The sequence below is a fragment of the Hippocampus guttulatus genome, chromosome 3 (assembly GCF_054856545.1).
Source record: "Hippocampus guttulatus isolate MCC_2025c chromosome 3, RoL_Hgut_1.0, whole genome shotgun sequence".
Lineage (NCBI taxonomy): Eukaryota > Metazoa > Chordata > Actinopteri > Syngnathiformes > Syngnathidae > Hippocampus > Hippocampus guttulatus.
In genome coordinates, this window is record NC_141263.1 from 16,237,465 (window position 1) to 16,260,126 (window position 22,662).

The 22,662-nt window shown below is 42.6% G+C and overlaps 1 protein-coding gene across 2 annotated transcripts; it reads right to left on the reverse strand.

The window, feature by feature from the left end:
- Positions 1-1,388: 1,388 nt before the first annotated feature.
- Positions 1,389-22,410, reverse strand: LOC147207668 (chromodomain Y-like protein 2). 2 transcript variants are annotated; one of them, XM_086107070.1, is made up of 7 exons: positions 22,071-22,410; positions 10,559-11,138; positions 7,132-7,349; positions 6,449-6,621; positions 4,189-4,399; positions 3,959-4,102; positions 1,389-3,884 (listed from the first exon to the last, which is right to left on the reverse strand). In XM_086107070.1, exons 1-7 carry the CDS (start codon positions 22,092-22,094, stop codon positions 3,726-3,728), a joined length of 1,509 nt encoding a protein of 502 aa, XP_085963196.1. In that variant the 5' UTR covers positions 22,095-22,410; the 3' UTR covers positions 1,389-3,725. The 2 variants fall into 2 exon arrangements, with proteins under 2 accessions (XP_085963196.1, XP_085963197.1); XM_086107071.1 differs by lacking the exon at positions 22,071-22,410 and adding an exon at positions 21,734-21,922.
- Positions 22,411-22,662: the final 252 nt, after the last annotated feature.

A 22,662-nucleotide genomic window follows, 5' to 3' on the forward strand; every position in this document is an offset into this window, starting at 1 on the left:
CTTATGCGTGGACTGGAGTATGAAAGGAATTGGTTAATTCTGAAAACAGCCGACGCTTTAATTACCTTGTTCTATTACAAAAACCTGGCATTTAATCAGGGGAGCGTAGACTTCATGTATGCAACGAGGATGCTGGAATCATGATGACTTGGATGCAGAGGTTGGCATGTGACTTACCGTTTGCCATTGCACACCAAGCAGCGACAAATCCCATGATTATGGACAGCTTACTCCCACACGAAAAGACCGTCATCACATTGTCATCTATGCCTTGAAACGTGTTAGCCTCATTGAAAGGAACTTTGTGACACTTACGGTGAATGATTGGATGTTGGATGAGAACGGAGAGTAGAATGGCAATGGGATGTTTTCTTGACAGTAAGCCTCACGGTTACATAGCATTCCACTTTTGCAGTACACCCTGATGAATGCCTTCGTCATGGAGACATCACATAACGAAAGCAATCTTAGTGCACAGCACATTTCTGAAACTGTTTTTTATAATGTTCATAGGGTTTGCCAAAGATCCCAACTTTAGGTTTGAAAATACAGTCCTGCTTACTCCACTGAGTATGACAGATATCAAAAAGGGTATCGGACCATATGCTGGAAAAAGAGTGTGGCAATTACACTCTCCCTGCACTGATTAAGAAAGTAACAGTGTATCAAAGAAATATTCCTTATACATACATAAAAGTGATTGGCTCGTTCAGGGGCAATATGTGTGCAAATTTAGATACTGCCCAATAATATCAGGTGAATGGAAACAATGAATGCAATCTTTATAAAAATGAATGAACAAAGTAAATTCTGCCACAAGACGTGATTTTAAATAATCTCTCTCTTTTGGGGATTCGCCAGGTATAAATGACAGACCATGAAGCGCTCTACAGCTGCCACAGCAGCAGACTATCTGAAGGGATTATGCATTTTTAGGTTGTAGGCTTTGCTTGTTAGCTAGCTAACTGTATGGTGCACTAGGAAACCGATAATGCAAACAAATGGCTCAATATAGCAATCGAGAGCGAGGCCTCATGCCAGAGTTGGATTGCATCACTCGGCACCATTACCACTATATTAAAAAAAAAAGGGACAGTCCTCAACTGCATTTCAGTTTTCCAATCTCCACAAATGAGTCTTTGCACATGCTTCAAGAAATTATCCTCAAAATGTATTGAGAAACACATCTCTGAATTTCCTTTGCAGAGTTTTACAAATGTCTGGGAACATTTTCATTCACATCATTTAATTCTCTGGGCAATGAATCCATCCCAATGGGACTGTTGTGGTTGTGAAACGTCTTCAATGTCAAGAACATCCCAACTAGCAGGACAAACATCAAGTGCATTCCAAAATGGGGAAAGGTAAGAAAAATAAGGCACTAATCATGCATTTACCATATCTTTATTTCATGGAAGTACGCTTTTATTTATTTTTTGGGAGTGGGGCATGTCTTCATATCATTCATCTGCAACGGCCTTATATAAATTTGCTCAAAACCTCAATAAAACACAACATGAAATATTTGACATGCCTTGACAAATTCACAAATGATTGTTCATCTCCGGTAAACATGACATAAGTGCAGTAGCATTTGCTCTCAGAAATTATAGTCAGCTCTAAAATGAATAATATCCTGTCTAAGTCATCTAGGCAATTTTCAAACACCTGTTTAATATATTTCATTTGAAAGAATAGATGGTTACTTCAATTCTGGGTGATTCACAAGCAAAGCACACCTTTTCTTGAATAAATACAAAAATAAACATCCATACATACAACCCACACCTTGAAAATGCTACTTACAATGCAGGTATAAAATATACCCAGAAAAAACAGGCCACACTTTCAAAGTATCTCACATGCAACACGTTACGGCAGTCTACATGTTCGAGAACTAGAGTACTGCATTTTATTTCTTGTTTCACAAAATAGTTTCCTCACATATTTTTGGTAAAACAAAATAAATCCTAAATACGACAAACATCAAAATAGAATTTCTCTTCAGTCATCACGTGCTGGTATGCAAATTTATGACAGCGACACTAATCGCTGACCATTAGTGAAGCATAATTTGATCACTTGAAAATCAGTTTAAAAAAAAAAAGAACAAGACTGTCAATAAATATGACGATCGTACTTACTTGTGATCCGTTTCATTCCTCCATTTTAACCTGGAAGCCAAATGATGTGCATGCGTTTCCTTCCCAGAAAGAAATGGAATCAGGCGCAAATCTTACACTTTAGGTTGTGTATTAATTATAACTCATTTAATTTAAAGACACTCTTCATCGACAGAGGCATTCACTAGACTTCCAGTGTTTTCGACGTCCATCCCATGGACAGAATAAGAACCAAAAACAAAAGAGAAAGAACACTAACACTGAGCATGGAAATTGTAGAGCAGGTAATTGCAATACCGACAGCAAGAATTGTTCAAAACGTGATCCAAGCATGAAATTTGGTCCATGTATTTTTCAAATCGCACCATTTTCAAAAACATCGCAAGACATGCAAAATTCCAAGATTAGCAGCCTCATACTTAATGGTGTCAGCCCCAAAATGTGATGTTCCATTGATACGTTTTATTTTATTTTCTTAAATTTTCACAAACTGAATCATATAAGGACCAAATGTCATGCTTTTAACACCATTCAAAGGGCCCTTTCACTTAGCCACTCCACCATAACTGAACAGTGATAGTTAAGTGAGTGAAGTATTAAGATGGCACATTGTTCTTTTGAGTCAACAGTGCCGATTTCACACAAACCCTGGAATTGATAACTATCAATTAATGGATTATTTAGCCCACAAAAACTGATGTTTAGTGTCGATCACAGGTGTCAAACTCAATTTCCGGGGGCCAGATCTGGCCTGCCACATCATCTTATGTAGTCCGCAAAAACAAAGTAAATGCATCGATTTCATAGTTCTCATTAAAATACAAAAAATGTCAATACAATAAAAATACAAACTGTCTTCACTTTTAAAAATTTTGAGAACCATTTTTTTGTGAGCAATCCGCCTTTTAAAATAAACGCAATAATATTTGAACAGCTTTTACTGGCCTCTGATTTCAAAACTACTTATTCATCAATTTCTTGTGTATATATCAGATGAGGCAATGACACATTTATTTGCTCTCACAGTCATAACGGAACGGCCCTCCGGTGAAAACCATAACTATGATGTGGCCCGCGACAAAAATGCGTTTGACACCCTTTGGTATAGATACTGAAACCCATTAGCTGACAACAAGAACGTCTCCTGTAAGTAGCCTGAGGGGAATGTACAAGCTGCATTTAAATAAACAGTGTCTTCATGCCAACTTTGGTTTTCACTTGAAAACATGAGGCAAGTCAAATAAAGTTGTTATATGCATAAGTTAACTTTTGCACTAAAATAATTGTATACATACACATTCATATATATTATCATCACTTTGTCATGTGCAATCAGATACATTCACCCCCCCCCCCCCCCCACCTAAATCCGCATTCATTCTCACATCGTTTCAGAAACACACTGTACTTCCCTTGAAGACCCTGTTCATATGAAACTAATGCACTTTTGAAAGAAGACTCAACATCTGGACGGTCCATTTTCAAAATGTCCTTGAAAAACCTGATCGAGAAGGACTTGTTGGAAGCAAATCCAACTCCTTGCTTTCTTCTCTGCTGATGGACGGAAACAAAGGTCTACGTTTAAGATGCTTTAGTTTGAGGTTATTTCTCACACGTTTTGTTGTGTAGGTAGCTGAAGAGCGCCTCCAGTCCTTTGGTGGAACACCACAGCTGCTTTAGCATCTGACACTCCTTCTCATTTACTTCCTCCAGGCAATGTAGTAGGATGCTCCTCACCAGGCATTTGGATTCTTCTAGAACCTATGATGCAAAGACAGGAGCTTTGTTTGGTTTATTTCAAGAGGACAACGACATTGTGACCGTGCGGCACACACCACAGCATTGCACGACGCCATCTCCTTCACACGGAGCATCACTTCCTGATTAAATGTGGTTGGCCAGAACACCTGCGACACCAGACCTCGATTGCACGCTTCTTGCGCTGTCAGCTTTCGACCACAGAACAGCATCTCATTGGCCTGCCATTTGGACAAGAAAAGAAGTCATATTTGAGGGAGTCTAAACTTGAACTGGACTCGGACTATTCAGATTTGCTTGGACTCACCAAAGCCACACCAAGGATTTGGGGGAAAGTGTAAGAGGAACAGCCGGAGGGGGTGAGGTGGAGGGCCGCACAGGGAGTCTGGAACCAGGCTCTCTCACTGGCCCACACCACATCACAAAGAGGCAGGATAGAAGCCCCCAGGCCCAGGGCGGGCCCATTGATTGCAACCACTATGGGCTTTTTGAAGCGTATGAACGCCAACACAAAGTCCCTGGATGAGGTGAAGGGCAGTAAACCTTGAGGACACGTTTACACAACAATTGAAATCTTAATTTAGCCATCTAGATTCCTACCCTCACCAATTATGACAACCTTTGAGCAATGACTGAAAGGATAAGGTCGAGAATACAACCAGCAGGAACTAGTTTCTTCCACAGGGTGTCTTGTGCTCACCCTCAAATAGAGGGTGAAGAGTTCAGTCATCCGGGAGAGACTCACGGTAGAGCTGGTGGTACTCCTCCTTATCAAGAGGAGCTAGCTGAGGTGGTTCTGGCAGCTATTGAGGCTGCCTCTCTTTTACCTCCCTGGAGACAGTACAGTACTCTGCCTCACTGAAGGTGCGTACGAGAACACACAGGTTCACATTACTGCCGGTCTTCAAAACAGACTTAGCTCGCTGCAAGTCCAAAATCACGTGCACAGCTGCAGTCCATTCATTTAAAATTTTACACCTTCATGAAAGCCAAATCTGGAAAAGATCGAACTTTAAGAAAATCTTCAAGACTGGACTAACAGTCAAAAACAGGATCTAATTGGTGTAAGACCAACATCAGAGATTGAAAATGAGTTTCTCTTTCTGTGTCTGCCCTTCTCAAATCGAATCAGGCTGCTAATTTAACTGACAATGCACCACTCTGATTTGTCAGAACAGTGATCCCTCGCTATTTCGCGGTTCGTTTATCGCGGTTTCGGTGCATCGCGGATTTTTTCAAACATTCATTCAACTTTTTTTTTTTTTTGAAGTCCGCAAAAATCAGTGTCTAAGTGTTGTTTACTATGCGTGCTAGTGTGTGCGCACTCTGCTCAAGCCCGGAAGGTCCACGTGCGGCACGTGTGTGTGCGTGCACGCATGGGCGAGCAGGTGAGTGTATGTGTATTTCTGAGAGACAGAGAGCGAGAGAGAGGTAGAGGAGGCTTATAAGAACAAAAGCAGGTCTCTTTCATCCTTAATTGTCTTAATTGACTAATCATAAACACGTCTGCTGCTAGCTGCGGGATGCTGGCCTGTGTGTGTGTGTGTGCTCTGCTCAAGCGCAAAGGCCCACGTGGGTCAATTTTATATACGGTATTTATATATATATATACTGTGTATATATATATATACACATGCATATATACTGTATATGTTAATTGGTCGCTACTTCGCGGATTTTCGTTTATCACGGGTGGTTTTGGTCCCCCATTAAGCGCGATAAACGAGGGATTACTGTACATTTGTAAATAGACTCTCACAGCAGTGCCTCACCAGAGACGATGCTCACCGCACGTCAGTGTTTGGAAACAACAAAGGTTGGTTTTTAGACCTATAAATTTCCAAACGTGCCAAATGTAATGGCTTTCTCAGGGCAGTGAATAAACATATTCACAGGCGTATGGCGTGACGTCATTCTCGACTCTTCTTGGTGACAAGAATGCAAACAGGAAGAAGCTTTGCTCTTTGGACCGAGTAAGACGTGATAAAACAGCAGTCAGAAAATCAAATGCAACTTTAATAATTATTGGGAAAATCTAGCAGACCACAATAAACACTGCAGAAAAATCACAACTCAAGTACATTGTCCACGTTTGTGTGGTGAACAGACGGCATGCTGCTTTCAGACGTCAATGCTGGTGCTATTAGCAGACACGCTAAACCAAGGATGAGTCAATGAAGGGTCTAATCTTTTTACGTCACCCGCTGGAGGGCTCGGACTGGATTTTTTTTTTCATCCTTTTTTTTTTTTTAGCCCTACCAGAGTTAGTTTGTTGCATCCACACCTGTCAAACTGAACTGCACCAAGGGGTTAGGGAATGCATTAAAGTTGTACTAAGACGAATTAAGGTATGCTAGAGTGAAAGCACCTTCAGAACACAACATTTTCAGTGTTCGTGTAGAACCGGTTATTTTGTTGTTGTCAGTTGACAGTTGTCCTGTAAACAACTGACGTCTCCATCTACTATAAGGGGGTAAGCCATTTTCAGTAAAAATGGCATTCTGTAAATAGCCCGAGTCAAACAGCAAGTGAGAAGTCCTGGGGTTGTGGGAGCGCTTTCAACTTACCTTACGGCATCTGCAATGCGACTGCTCTCTTTCCTGCGGTCGGTGGACAGACGACCTATGAGGTAGGATGGCTCTATCCCACTGCAGAATATAGTCCCCACAGAGCTGAGCAATAACAGTTTACTGTCATCGGCCGCTGCATTACCCAGAGCCCGACACACCTCCTTCATGATCTAAAAAGGAACGCAAGGACTGTTGTGAAATATAACGCTACCCGACAACAAATGGGCCTACAAAAAAAACAAAAACAATTATGTTAACAACTTCACCCCTCACATTAACCCATTCACCCGCAAAGACGTTTTTCAACGTCTTTTCAGACTTGGTCCAGAATTGGCTGGTACTGAATGAGTTAAAGACACAATGGAGCCTGTTGGTCAGTGCCGGCACACATAACAAATCGCCACATTAACTCATTCAATGCCAACAAAGTTTTTTTTTAGAATCCACCGGGTACGTCTTTATGTATTTTTAAATGTTTTTCACGTGGTATGGTAAAGGCACTGAAAAAGGCTGGTGCTGAATGTGTTAAGCCAAAACCATTGCATCGAGCCTCCATATTCAATGGGAGTTAGGCAGGAACTTTTCGAAGGCGAAGAAGAACGCCAAAAAAATGTCAACGCATGAGTTAAAAGACCATTAAGGTCTTCGAGTCTTGTGTGTGAAGCCGTTGTCGTTCCTACCTCTGGCGTCAGAGCGTTGTTATCCGTTGTTTGGCTGGAGAGGAGGACATGCGTGAAACCGTCCTCCTTCCGGACGACGATGTCCCGAAATCGACAGCTGTTCTCGTTCTGTCGCACGTTGTACCTGAGCCGCTTGTCAAACACGTAGCACTTCTCCTCCGTCAGTTTGCGTTTTACTGAGCTGTGGAGCTGCATCTTGCCATTACCCAGAGGGGAACCTGACGGAGGGAGGATGGCAAAACAGGTCAACTTAGTCTTGTAAACATACAATACTAAATTGGATTTATTTTAACATTAGTAAAATTAATGTTTGTAAACTTTGCAGAAGTTCCAAGTGTGTATATATATATATATATATGTACAGCATATATATATATATACCTGTATATATTTTTTCCCCGATGAATAATCAAAATTGTGGCAGCATTATGGGGTCGAGCGGTCAATACATGTGCCTCACTGTCAAAATGCTCAGGGTTCCAATGTTCCAATATTAACTGCACCCTTCATGTTAGCATGATCGCCCTGTGCAAGTGTTGGTATTCTTTGGGTTCGATATTGTAACAAATAACTAAATAACGCAAGTATATTTTAATTATATTTGAAGAGCCTGTATAAATCCTTGTACCGAATAATTAATATACTATAATAAACACAAACTTTACTGTACTGTGCGATATGCGTTAATAGGCTGCTTTGTAAAGTCTGATTATGGTATTTTGTCATTCATAATACATCTCAACAGCCGGTGAAATATTATGTCTTCCAAGGGATCATTAGATGAAGTTGTAGCACCTGCGCAGACTCTTGCTGGAACATTCCAAATGTCCAGCAACAATTCTGCTGTTTGCAAAACATTCACAATCAGCTTCTGGATGTACTGTTGAAGTGTGTGTGTGTGCACAATCAGAGACAGTCTTATTACCCTGAACTGTCACAGAAGTGGGATAATCAATGGCACTGAGAGAACTGAGGTGAGTGGAGGAGTCTTTCAAGGATTACGAGATTAACATCAATAATAGCTGTCAGTGTGGTAGCCACCGTCTTATATTTGTAGCGGGGTCTTCTTAAACGTGGGTGACTTCTGATGAAAAGCTGCATACCTATTGAGGATCAGTGGTGTTGTGTAGAAAATGGATTGGGGATAGGTAGGTTGGATGGATCATAAAAAGAAGCCATCAATTGTTTGGTTTTTTCACATGGACGCTACATCAGGAAAGTAATTGAGGTAGTGTGTCCATTTGAATGGAGACCACTATTTTAACAAGCTAACCAATAGGAATGCTGTTGTGAGGTAAAGCCTTCTCTCATTAACCACACTGTGCTGTATTGAACAGCAAAGATACTTCTCATTCTCTCATCGAGCAACTGTAGCTGGTGTATATGAATGAACGCTCATTTAAGGGTTCACAATCCATTTTAGGCATTTGAATTGCCTGTTTTCAAATGGAGATGACATTATGAAATGAATATAAATGATTAACCAAGGCCATGTGGGCTCTGGACTGTGACCACATTCGAAGGTGTTACCCACTTCTGCAGCAAAGAACCATGGAAGGAACTTCATATAGTGGGTTTAAAAAGTGCACGATTTCAAAAAATGAGGCCCCAGTTCGACCCAAAAAAACCTGCCCTTGTTCATGATGCTACCACGACCATGCTTCCCTGGCATGGTGTTCTTCTGGTCATGAGCAGTGTTGTGTTTGCACAAAACATACCATTTAGAATGATGTCCAAAATGTTGTACTTTGGTTTCATTGGACCAGAGCAGAATTCCTGAATGTGTCTGGGAGATTTCAAATGAAACCTGGCATTTGAATAAAAGTCTTGAGGCTTTTTCTATCCACTATAAGCTTTCTGCCCAATTCTCCTATTCAACCGCAGGGAAGATGTCTCCACTTTGTGAGCAGAATGAGTGGCTCTGAGAGTGCGAACAGTGAAACAATTGATTAATTAACATGTTGCTTGTAATACTTTACTGCAGGACAAAAATAAGTTTGGAGGTACACTAAACAAACGGACGTTGTATCGGTCTGTCGTGGTGAAGAAGGAGCTGAGCCAAAGGGCGAAGCTCTCAATTTACCGGTCGATCTACGTTCCAACCCTCATCTATGGTCACGAGCTATGGGTCGTGACCGAAAGAACGAGATCCCGGTTACAAGCGGCCGAAATGAGTTTTCTCCGCAGGGTGTCCGGGCTCTCCCTTAGAGATAAGGTGAGAAGCTCGGTCATCCGGGAGGGGCTCAGAGTCGAGCCGCTTCTCCTCCACATCGAGAGGAGCCAGATGAGGTGGCTTGGGCATCTGATTCGGATGCCCCCTGAGCGCCTCCCTGGTGAGGTGTTCCGGGCATGTCCCACCGGGAGGAGACCCAGAGGAAGACCCAGGACACGCTGGAGAGACTATGTCACCCAGCTGGCCTGGGAACGTCTCGGGATCCCCCGGGGAGAGCTGGAAGAAGTAGCTAGGGAGAGGGAAGTCTGGGCTTCCCTGCTAAAGCTGTTGCCCCCGCAACCCGGCCCCGGATAAGCGGTAGATGATGGATGGATGGATGGATGGTACACTAAACAAATTGTATTGTACTTTGGCACATGCCTCCCACCCCCTACACACACACACACACATCCGTTCTACTATGCAGATGGTTCTTTTTTTTTTCTTTTGGGTTAGTCAATTATTTATTTAATCCTTTTTGATGTCAATGTGCTGGATGTTTTTTTTTTGGCCATACCACAAAGAAATTTGTGTTGAAAAAAAGCATGTCAAATGTGTTGAAGCCAAAGGATAACAAGAACACAGGGTAGTGTGGATTAGGTTAAAGAGAGCGAAATGACACTGGGCAGTATCCAATTGTTTCGATCATGTACAGCAGGGGTGTCAAACTCATTTTTGTCGCGGGCCACTTCGGAGTTAAGTCATCCCTCAGAGGGCCGTTACGACAGTGAAGCCGAATAAATGTTTAATCATCACATTTATTACTTGTACACACAAAAAAAAGATGGCGAACTAGTTTTGAAATCAGTCAAGTATTTGTTCGATTATTGCTCAAGTGAGTCTAAACAGGGTAACAGACTTATTGCAAAATGTTACCGTTATTTATGACGTCTGACAATTTGAGATTTCGGTACAGATTTAAGCAAGGATAATGGAAGTTGATACGGGTAATTTGCTTTCGCGGGCCACATAATGATGTGGCGGGCCGGATCTGGCCCCCGGGCCTTGACTTTGACACCTGTGATGTACAGAGTCCGTATAAAAAATGTAGCTGTTTTGGGAATGACTTTCAATCAATAAAAAATAAAATCATAATTTCACAAAAATAAAAGAAAACAATACCCTGTTTGCCCATGCATTCAAAACTCACCACCGGCCACTGGTATCCAAGTAAATATTTCAACAACAATTAACCTTCATTTCTAAAAATCTTACCCAATTGAGTAGTATCTATTTTATCCAGGCTTCCATCCACTCTGTCTGAGGACACTCTGTGTGACTTTGTAGCGGCCCCCAAAGTGTGTGGTTGCACACATCCATTCACGTGCCCATTATCAGTTTCCCTCACTTGGGCCAGGAGGTGAGAGGCTTCTATCGGAGGAGTTCTAAACGTCATGGCTTTGCCCATTTTGTCCTGGAGCGGAGCATGCTTTCCGGGTCCGAGGCCAACATTCCCCAGTTTATGAACATGTCCTGACCCTCTACTTCCGATCGGTAGAACAGTTCCTCCTTGAACTCCGACAGCTGTCCCATTGTTGCTTTTCTTCTTTCGTGCTTCAGACCGAGCTCTGGGGTTTTCTGTGGCTGCCGCGTGGCCATTGCTCGTACTTTTGGGAATTCTGTGCTGTTTGTGCGGATGTAGTCGAATGCTGTTGAAGCGATCAATGAACTCCTCGCAATGCAGGAGGTGGTGCTCCGGCTCCCAAGTGTCCTCTTTACTTCCATAGCCCTTCCACCTGATTAGATACTCCCACTTTCCCTTCTTATTCCGCCTCCTGTCTACAATATGTTCCACCTGAAAAAAAGGAGAGAAGGAGAGAGCATTAGATTGCATTTCTCCTGCTTAAATATACTTGAATACAGCTATGGAGGCATACAGTGACAAGTCAAGTTTAAGATATTTAAGGTATGTTCATGATAGGCGCAAGATAAAATACCAGAGTGGAGCTGAGACACCGTGCTACTATGACAAAAGTGAAACAATGGCATTTGAAGGTGAGGCTGTTGTATTGAGAAAGCCGCATGAAGGCATAGAGCACCAGCAAGTAAACTCAGCTACATATACTCTTGTTACTGCAGTAACACATGATAAACATATTAGTGGCTTATATCGGGGCCTTTCCAAGTTACACCAAATGTGAAACAGTGAGCTTCCCAACAGAGAAGACAGAACAGCTGGGGACACTACTCATTCTTTTCTGAAGGTACCACAGAAAAATAATTCATGACTGGACTGTGTGAACATTTTGCTTTGTGTATTCTAATCGTATTTACATGCTTGCACTTTCAGCCCTCATGAGACATATTTGCAAAATCGAATTTTCTTGCATTTCCTAGAAATCTATCAATTTTGACTTTGCACTTTTTTCTGAATGATTAAACTCCAAGAGTAATTCTTGTAGCACATTAACACAAAACCACTCGCCGTTCGCAAAACTAAAATACACAAATACTGCTTTGTACTCAACACACTCCTTGCAAAACGATACACATTTCTGGCTATTATTTGGACTATTATGCCAAACGTCTGCCCAGGCTGTCACAGGAAAAAAAAAACTGTTTTAGATAATTAGCACAATCCACATGAGCACTATCAGCCTCGAGTAAACTGTCAGTGTTGAGGGAGCAGGAAGAGCGAGAAGAGTGAGAATTCGAGGAGGCCGATCATTCAGACGTGGAAGTGAAGAAGCAAGACGGAGAGGCGGAGGAGGAAGGCGAGTAATAAATAATATTACTGAATGACATCAAAGCTCCAATAGTGGACCATAAAATCAACCATGGAATGACTCAGATGGACAGTGAACACTCACCATGACAGTTCACCGGTCATGGCATTGCTGTTTCACTGATTTTCTTTTATTTATGCTTTTTTGTTGTTGTTTTTTTTTAAACAATGCATTGTGTTCCGCATCCTTATTGGCTAAGGGACTGTAGACCCATGTCAACAGTCTCCGAGCCACGTCCTTACTTTACAAGCAAGGAACATCCCACAATCGACCCGTTACCGCACGTCCACGCATGCACGCACACGCGCGCGCACACACACACACACACACACACACACACACACACACGAAATTTGGATCTGTGTGTTTACAGAACAATGACAAAAGCTGACATAGCCTACCTTGTACGCCTTGTGAGAAAGCAAAAGCCAGAAGTGTTAATCATTTTTTCCGTCATTGTGTAGTTGACACATTGTGTGCTTACTAATATTAGGGTTTGTCTTAATTTTTCTGAAGGTTTGAACAGTTAAGAGGGCCTAATCGGCTTTTGCAAAAGGACAACGAAGTTTTGCGATTTTGGTGAAAGTTTTTCTTATTTATGTGATGATTTTGCATAAATAACCAATAGTTACAACAAAAAAAAGTTGAGCCACAGACAAAAAAACCTGCTAGATATAGATGAGGTTACCAAGTTTCAAAAGTGATGTAGATTTATTTTTCTCATTTGGGTCCACCTCCCTTAAAGACCTCTGACACCACCCAGGAGAGCTGCTCATACAAAAGCTGCCTTAGCCTTTCGTCGCACAAAAAAGACACGCAGGAAGTTTGGCAAATACAGGCAGTGCCGGTGGGTTCTAAAATGAAAGCGGCCTGTGCACAGTGTGGTCAGCCGACCTCTGTGGTCGGCTGTTTGTCACTCCTTGATGCTCCTAGTTCAAAGCTCCTTTAATTACTGTTGATGTCAAGCCCCAACTGTGGTTTCGTTGCAGGCAACATAATGTATCACTGCCTTCTTTTGTGAGAAGAATAAATGATACAAAGATATGAGTTGATGGAAATTTCATCTTTTCGTTTGAGGCTCATTGTTCTCTGACTGTAATATAAACAACAAATGTAACAGGTAATCAGATTTGAACACCGTTGGGATAGAATTTAAAATAGATCTACTTATAATTATAGCCTGGGACAGGGATGCGATGGGATTTTTTTTCTGTGGATATGGGATGGGATGGGATTGAGAAACCACTCCCGTGTCACCATCTCATGCAGATGCTAAGAGATCAGCATGCGCTAAGTACATTTAAAAGAAACTGCAAGATCTCCATTTGCGGATGATGGAAAGTTGCCCGGTGTGAGGAGCCGGCCTTCTACCCATGGTCACGTGTCTGTATGTGACAACTTTATATATATTGCTTGTGGGTGTGTGTCTGTGTGTACACGCCTGTTGTTTGTTTTGTACGTGCATGAGCGACTGATGACTGACCAAAAAAACTAACAAAAATCACTCTTTTAAAGGATAAGAAAAGATGAACGCCTGATGTGCCCACCACTGATATGGAGACAAAGCCAACATTCATAACTTTGAGAATCACCAGTAGTTATAAACCTTATCATAGTTTTTCTCAAAACATAGAGCCAGCAGTTTTGATCAGCAGTTTCTGGACAAATTCTTCTGGCTCAGCCATGTTAAAGAAGGCATGCTCTGTAAAATAAGCCAAATGCATTGTGCCAGTCCTGAGCCATGCAGCTGCAAACATCCTCAAAGCCTGTCCAGACCGCAGATGTGAAGAGGGGATTATCTGCACTCAAAATTGTAATACAACGCACCTCCGCTATTTGGGACTGGGCCACCCGACGAATAGCAAAAATCCGCGGAAACTGATGCCAATTGAAATGCATTGAAGAAACAAAAATAATTCAAATAAATCATGAAAACACTGATAAACCTCTGGTATTTCTGGACTTGTCTTTAAGTGTCAGCCTACATTTTGAATGCATCTTCAAGGAAGAAGGATTACATTTCTTGTCTGAGCATCAACAAATACTGTTTATTGATTATGGCATGTTTTCAATTCAACCGTATGAACTCTAAGTTAACCATCAAGCAGTGGCGAGGAGGTCTACAATATGGTCTCGAGAACTTAACAGGTTCCAGGTTGCATCCGACCAACATTTGATGGAAAAACATAAAGTTGCCCCCCCACCCCCCAAAAAAGGTGTACATTTTTAACCCCTGTCATGATTGACATCAAAAGTTCAGTGAACATTAAATGATTAGCTTGTTTTGCTTTCCCTAAGGCTTTTGGGGGAATTTTGCAACACTTGTCTCACCCTCAACGTGGGGTGTTCAGAAAAAAATTAATTAGGTGAAAATGGAAGAATATACATTTGAAGACACATAAATTAAAGGGCCTCGTATTTAAAGAGTCCAGCCTCATCTTACATTTGTTATCGAAGTTGTATTTTCCACTTTTAAGTGCTTGACTTCATAAACTGCATCTGTGATGCAACTCATCTAGAACATATTATAATCAAATTGCTTGCTTATTTATTTTTTACACTTGGAAAACTTCAAATATTACTTAAAATGTGACCTTTACAGTTTCCCATAGAGTATCCGATTTCTATCCAACATTCATGCTCAGACAGAAATTCATCTGTAGTTGCAAAAACAAAATGTGGAACATATGACTATGGCTCATCATTACCTGCTTCTCATGCATCAGGATATGTGTCACTGCTACAGCTAGATAAAACGTTATCTGCTTGAACACGCAAACTGGATCGAGAAGGCTGGTTCTGACATGGGCGGCACGTTTAATCAGTGCCATTTAAAAAAAAAAATTCCATGACTAATGTTTTTTTTAGTATCATGTGAAGTGCATCTTGCTTTCTTGCCACCATGACGACGAACATTATGACACAATGCAAAAAGATTCCTATAATTGACACAGGCAGTGGGAGGCATACGACCAAGTCTACCGAGGGCAACCGAGCAATTTCTTTGGACTTATTAAATGGTTCTCAGAGAAGTAGGACTATAGTAGGAGTGTGTACCTGTTCCTAGGCACAGTACAATTTAGAGTTAAGACGTGGTAGCAGTGCCCTTTCCAAGCACCCAAAAGTACATGTATTAAAAGAGCAGGACCTTTGAGGGTACTACTGCAGTGACTTATCCCAGCAATTTCTTTTTCAATCATTATTTGAAATCAGTAGAATTAAGGTTCAGACAGTCAGAAATCAGTTGAGAACTGTGATAAGAACAGTTGAGCTATTTGACCAGGATCACACACTGATTTGCTCTTACGCCCAAAGAACCAGACTCAATGAAGCTGCCTACCAAAAAGTATGAAAAGATTTAAATTCAATTCCTGTGGGAAAATCAATCAGCTGCTGAAAGTTGGGGTACCTGGAACCTTCTCGGTGAAAAAACGAAAATGTGTTTCTCGGCCCACAGCCGAATGTGAGTGGTCAAGTGAAGGGTTTTACACGATTGTCAATCAATTGCAAATAGCATTTGTTTAACCCTAAAAGCAATAGTGGAAAAGGGAGTACACCCACTTTTACATGCAAATTTAATTGTAGCTTGATTTGTTCATTTCAATGTCTTTAATGCTTCAGGATGAGCTGGAAAGCGCTGCTGGGGAGAGGGAAGTACTGCTGATTCAGCGGTCCAGCCCCTGATCAGGGGTTGAAAAATGGATGAATGGATGGAAAGCTCAGGAGTCTAAGTCCGAGTCTATTCTAGCTTAAACAACATCATCATTGACACCGTTGTTTTCATGTAACATTTTTGAAACTTCCACATGCTGAGAGGCCCTTGACACTGCATCTTCTTGCAGTCATCCATACAAATAATGCTTGTGAAATGCAGTAGCTCCTCAGGAGCCATAGGGTCAAGTGTTGGAATCGGCACATAACTATGAACTCCCACCATCCATATATACGAGCACACTGCTGACGAATTTTTGTTGAAGGAATTTATTGCTGGATTGGCCGGACAAGCATGGACATGCAAACTCGTCACAGGAAGACCCCAAAAGTCAGGTGATTATAGGTGCTGTGGGGGAGCAGCACTCGCCACAACACCTCCAGGGCTGTATATTACTTGATGTCTGAAAAGTCAATTCATTAGCCTGTTCTTTAATGATCGAGCTCTGTCTGTCTACCCAAGATGGCCGCTTGTGCGCCAGTGTGTTCGGCGACGCTCCTGCCATTTCGGGTTTTTTTACTTTTCGCAATGCTTGTTACCTCCCTAGCAGCGTCTCGGTTGGTTTATGATCGCCGATCGTTGTTATTGATTCAACAACACGTCGGAGATTCGGCCGCGTTTTGGCAAGACGGTGGTGAAAAGACGCTACCTCCGTTCTTGGCTAACCTGCCGGCTAATCTCTTCCGCGTTCGCTCGCCCCCTTCACAGAAGCGCCGCCGCCGCCGTCGCCGCCGCCGCGGCAAACGTAGCGGTCAGCTCGTGAAGCTAAAACGGGATCTGAGACACACTTCGATCGCTCCGGCGTGGTGTGCCCTCAACCCCGTCGCCTCGTGCTTGCTAACAGTCGTTGGCTCTCCCATCGCGCCACGGCATTTCTACCCTCCACGCCTTTCTCGGGGAGGAATCCAGCGAAAGCTTTTGAGGGAATTCCCCCGGGCTCGGCGATCGGAAGAGGCAATCCCTCCCGTTGCTACTCCCACAAGGATCGCGTTGTTAAACGCCCGGTCGCTGACGAACAAGACCCATATTCTGAGGGAGTATTTCCTTTCCAATGACTTGGATTTCCTGTGTCTGACGGAGACTTGGGCAGGTACTGGTGAGTACAACGCTTTGCTTGAATTGTTGCCACCCGACTGTGGTTTCCTCGATACCCCGAGGACATCAGGCCGTGGTGGAGGAACGGTGAGCATCTTTAAGAACAATTTCAAATGTAAACGGTGCACATTCACCACATCGGCCACCAGCTTTGAAGCAACCTTCTTTGAAGTCGGTCGTGTTTTCCCGGTGCTCTGTGCTGTCATTTACCGTCCTCCTAAATACAACAAAGACTTTTTAAGCGACTTTTCAACCTTTCTTGCGGAAATCAGGCTGAGATATGATCATATCCTCCTAATGGGGGATTTTAATATCCATGTGTGCTGTCCGGAAAAAACGCTAGCAAAGGACTTCTTAAGACTTATCGACTCTTTTAATTTCGTGCAGTATGTGACCAGCCCGACACATGAACAAGGTCATATTTTAGACCTTGTCCTTGCTTATGGTCTACCGGTGTCAAATCTGGAAGTCCTTGAAAATGGGATTTCTGATCACATGGCAGTTTTATTTGACGTAGTCTTATCGCGTGCTGCTGTGAAATCTGCCGCTCCTAGTTTTAAACGCCGAATTTTTAACCCTCGCACTGCTGGTCGTTTCTCTGATGCCTTTAATAACCTTTGCGTATCCTCGTCTAACACAGAGGAACTCACCTCTTGGTTCAACTCATCATGCTGTGCCATCCTGGATTTGGTGGCTCCTTCAAAAACTGTGCTCCCAAAACCTAAACCCGAGCCATGGTTTAACGACATTACCCGCGCAGCTAGGCAGGGGTGTCGCAAAGCCGAACGCAAGTGGAAAAATGACAAATTGCATGTCTCTTATCAAATTTGGAAAGACTGCTGGCGTAACTACCAGCTCACAGTAAAAGAGGCCAAAAGAGAATATCTGTCGGACCTTATTCAAGCTAACCGTCACAACCCACGCGCACTATTTAAAACAATAGATTCTGTACTCAAACCCCCTCTGCCTACTTGCTCGGATTCTTCACCCGAGATGTGCAACAGATTCCTTCAGTTTTTCATTGGTAAGGTCTCTACAGCTAGGACTCCGGTCTCAAATACCGCATCTGACCCCTCTGTCCATGTTCCATGTTCAGCTGTGCTAAATTCTTTTGAAACTGTGTCCTTTGCGCTTTTGGAGGATGTAGTTCGCCAGACAAAGCCATCTGGCTCCCCTTGCGACTCTCTTCCCCCGCACTTCTTTCAGGAGGTTCTCCCGAGTGTTGGCGCATCAGTCTTGGATATCATCAACAGCAGCCTCTCTTCTGGTGTAGTTCCCCAACAGTTTAAACATGCTGTGGTCCAACCCTTGATCAAGAAAGCTGGCCTTGATCCAGATGTGCTGTCAAGTTTCAGGCCCATTTCCAAGCTGCCTTTCATTTCCAAAATTCTGGAAAAAGTCGTGCACATGCAGTTGAAAATTTTCTTGGATGAACATAACATCTTGGAGGTCTTCCAGTCAGGTTTCAAGACGATGCATAGCACGGAGTCAGCCCTGTTACGCGTTTCTAATGACATCCTCCTGGCAAATGACTCTGGAGACCACGTGTGTCTAGTTTTATTGGACTTAACTGCAGCATTTGATACAGTGGATCACAGTATTCTGCTGTCTCGTTTGCAGCACTTGGTGGGCATTGGCGGCAGTGCTCTTGAGTGGTTTAGGTCCTATTTAGCTGACAGAACCTTCTGTGTCAGCCTTGGCTGCTCTGAGTCACGCACTGCTCCCCTGTCATGTGGTGTTCCACAGGGCTCAATTCTGGGGCCTCTGCTGTTCTCGCTGTATCTGCTCCCATTGGGTTCCATCTTAAGGAAACATGGTATTCCCTTCCACTGCTATGCAGATGACTGCCAGATCTATGTCCCACTGAGCAAGAAAGACGCCTTCTCATTAAGGCCACTCCTATCCTGTCTGGAAGAAATCAAAACCTGGATGGCACAAAATTTCTTGAGATTCAATGAAAAGAAGACAGAGGTGATATTGTTTGGTCCCAGTGGCCCTTGTACATTCCATCCTCTAGACTTGGGCCCCCTGTCTCCTTATCTTAAGTCAACAGTCTCAAACTTGGGCCTTAAACTGGACAGTGATTTCAAACTCGATCGGCAAATTGGTGCCGTTGTTAAATCCAGCTTCTTTCACCTTAGACAGCTGGCCAAAATAAAACCTCTCCTCTCACATGAACACTTTGAGATGGTAATTCATGCCTTTGTCACATCCCGGCTCGATTACTGCAATGCCCTTTACTTTGGAGTCAGCCAGTCCTCCATTAAGCGCCTTCAGCTGGTCCAGAATGCCGCCGCTCGCCTCTTGACTGGTACTCGTAAGAGGGAGCACATAACTCCTACTCTGGCATCCCTTCACTGGCTCCCCATTCATTTTAGAGTTATTTTCAAGATCCTCTTATTTGTTTTCAAATCTCTGAATAATCTCGCGCCACCTTACCTCTCTGAGCTCATCCGCCCCTACACACCTGCCCGGCGCCTCAGGTCTGTGGACCAGACTTTATTAGAAGTACCAAGAACTAAACTGAGGCTCAGAGGGGATCGAGCCTTTTCTGTTGCTGGTCCCTCTCTCTGGAATGACCTCCCACTAAACATTCGGCAAGCCTCCTCGCTGCCCATCTTCAAAACCCTCCTCAAAACTCACTTGTATTCTTTGGCATTCGACTCAGCATGACTTAGATTTGTTCTTGGTTTTACTGTTTGGTGCTTTCTACCGCCTTTATTACCGATTTGTCTTACTGTTTATTGTGCATGTTAAATTGCTCCATGTACAGCACTTTGTATGCAGCGATGGCTGTTTGAAAGTGCTCTATAAATACTGTTGACTTGACTTGAATTTCCACAACTATTTTTAATTAACTTAAGATAAGAAAAGATAAGAAAACCTTTATTAGTCTCGCAGTGGAGAAATTCCCGATTCACAGCAGCAAAGTTATGAAAGGAAGAAGTAGAACAACAAAATATAGGAGCTGCTGGAAAGGCAGCCACTCTCGCGGCACCATTTTGAAGTCAAAATAACAAAAATAACACAACACAACACATAAGACACAGACAGTCGTGCAATCTTCACCAATTTTCTGCATACACTTTGTTTACCCGCTGAAATGTAAATTACAGCCAACGTTCCATCTCCCTTTGAAAGCAATTTACACCACATTCTTCTTTTGGGTGTACACTTAACACCCCCTCAAACTACACTGGTAGAGAAGAATGCTAACATCGTCATTGAAAGCATATATCCTGTTTTCACCTTATGCCGTGGTCAAATGACAAAAGGGGTTGTCAACTCATTGCGCTGGAAATTTGGACTACCGGTATTTAACATTCGGAAGTATTAGTGACAATATGGGGAAAGGTCTTACGGGGCATTTATGATCAAAGCCTTTGAATTCTGCCCAGCAACAGGTGGCCAAGCAAACATAACAAAACGGGGAAAAATAATGCAATTGTGTTGAAGAATGAACATTGGAAGCACAAAAAAAAAAAAAAAAAAACCCTGATATTGTATTGTAGTTTTTCCTGGAATACAGGAACAACACCAATCAAGAGAGCCCTTTTTAAGAGGCCCAAAAGTGCGTTCTCAGCTATAAAAAGTGTACGGTAAAGGAACTAAAGCCCTATATTTGAGGGTGCCACCCAGTCACGAGCCTCGAAAGATATTATGATGTACAGTGGTACCTTACGATAAAAGTTGAATTCATTTTGTGTGCATGCTCGTAACACAAAAAAAGTTCTCATTTTATCTAAAAATCATCTTTCCCCAGGGAAATGCCATTATTCCATTCCAGCCCCCCCAAAACAAAACAAAAAAAATACCGTTGTTTTTAAAAAAAAAAAAAAAAGAATAATAGCACTCTTTATAATATATAAAGATGTACTTTACAACAAGATACAGTGATAACATAATTCAATATAATGTAAAGAACTAAACAGTTTGTGCATTATGATTAGTTCATTGTGATTGAGTAGAAATATGGAAATACATGGAGATGGTCATAACTCTTCAGTGCATGCAAATAGGATAAAGAATATATGACTGTGATTATTGTTATATTGTCTGTCTACATGTGTTCTACTGTTTGTGTTCAAATGTCCATTGCTTAAAGGATTATTACGTTGATGCTATTTTTTGCAGCAAGTCTATGACATTTTGAATTGTGTAATGTATTTGCATTAAGCTAAGGGGGCCTTCCCAAGGCTATATGGTTGTTGTTTCACAACATGTAATCAATCTTCTCTGTTTTATGTTTAGTTTGACAGTAAACTTCAACTGGGAGGGACTTTAAACATCTTGAAGCCGTTTTTTTGAAGAACTGATTGTTGTGAAATGAGTTTTCACTGCCACCATAGTGCTTGTACCTAAAAGTCAAAACAAAAATCAAGGCTCATAGTTCAGGTCACTCGAACCTCAAGGCACTGCTGTGTTTTTTGCACATGGGATGAGTCGCGAACTGGAACCATGGGCATTGAAAGTAAAAAAATATATAGGAAGTAAAAAAATTACAAAAACTAACAAATCAAAACACTGTGTTTTACGTATCTCCTACAAATGTATTATTTAAATATTTTTTTAATATACTGTATGAATACCAGTGCCTCGGGGGTCAAAAGGGTACAGGTGTGTTCTCACGCAGCCAAAAAGTCAAATTTGAAGAGAACAAAAACATTACAAGTATCCTGCATGTGAGCACTTCCAGTGACTACCTGAGCCCCAAAAGGTGCATGTACATTCTCCCGAAAGAAGAGTCATGAACCGAAGGTATTTATCGATCTCGACCCGATAACAAACTTGATCACCAGCAATCGAACGGCCTGTCACTGCGATGCTGAGCAGCTCATTCCCGGCATGTGTACGCACCTCCGCGACCATCCCTCCCGTCAGCGGCCGTTCAGCATGTCCGCTGTCACTTTACCAGCACTTTCAACTCGGCGTCACCCGGAGCACTTCGGCCTGTCCAATACCCGTCACTTGTTCGCGACAACCGTCAGAAAATGTGCGAAACAGTCTCACGAGCGACATGAAGTCGAGTAAAGCTTGAGTTTCGTCTCTTTAAAGGGCTCAGGACGCCGCTTTTTTTTTACACACACACACACACACACACACACACACTATGTGACGCCCTCCCCTTTACTTCCTAATTCCAATATTCGTCAAAAATGACAGTGAATATGGCGTGGACGTGGCTTTAACCTACCTCATAAAGGTCTCCCGAAGCCATAGTGGCGTGCTGGCACCGCGACGCGTTGTTCTTGCCTGCCCTGTGGGCTTTTTTTGGAGGCTCTTTGGACGGGGAATTAGCGAGCAGCCTTGTTATTGCGAGCGATGGGTAGTCAGCACGCAGATCAGCAGACAGTGTCAATCGAGCCCGGCGCTTTGCGATGGATCGTTCAACCGCTAGAAACAAACAAGCACCCGGACGGTGCTTGTTTACTCAGCGCAAAAACCGACGCCGAAAATGAGTTGATACAAGGCGAGGATGGCCTATGATCGTGCACCTCCTCCTCGTCTTACTGGGGGCACAGCGAAGTGTCTTGTGACGACGCTGAGCAACGTCGAGATCCACTCCACCTGTTCACACGACCTGATTTAGGAACACGCTTTTGTAAATAACACCTTTAATACGGTCCTTTTACGATCACAGTAATTGAGTCAAATGATTAAGACGAGTATTAAAGCTATCAATAAACTGCTTTGAATCAGCCTCTTGTTGCAAACAACTGATGATATGATGCAAATAGTTTTTTTTGTCTGACAAAATCAAATGGTTCAACATACTTCGTAACTAC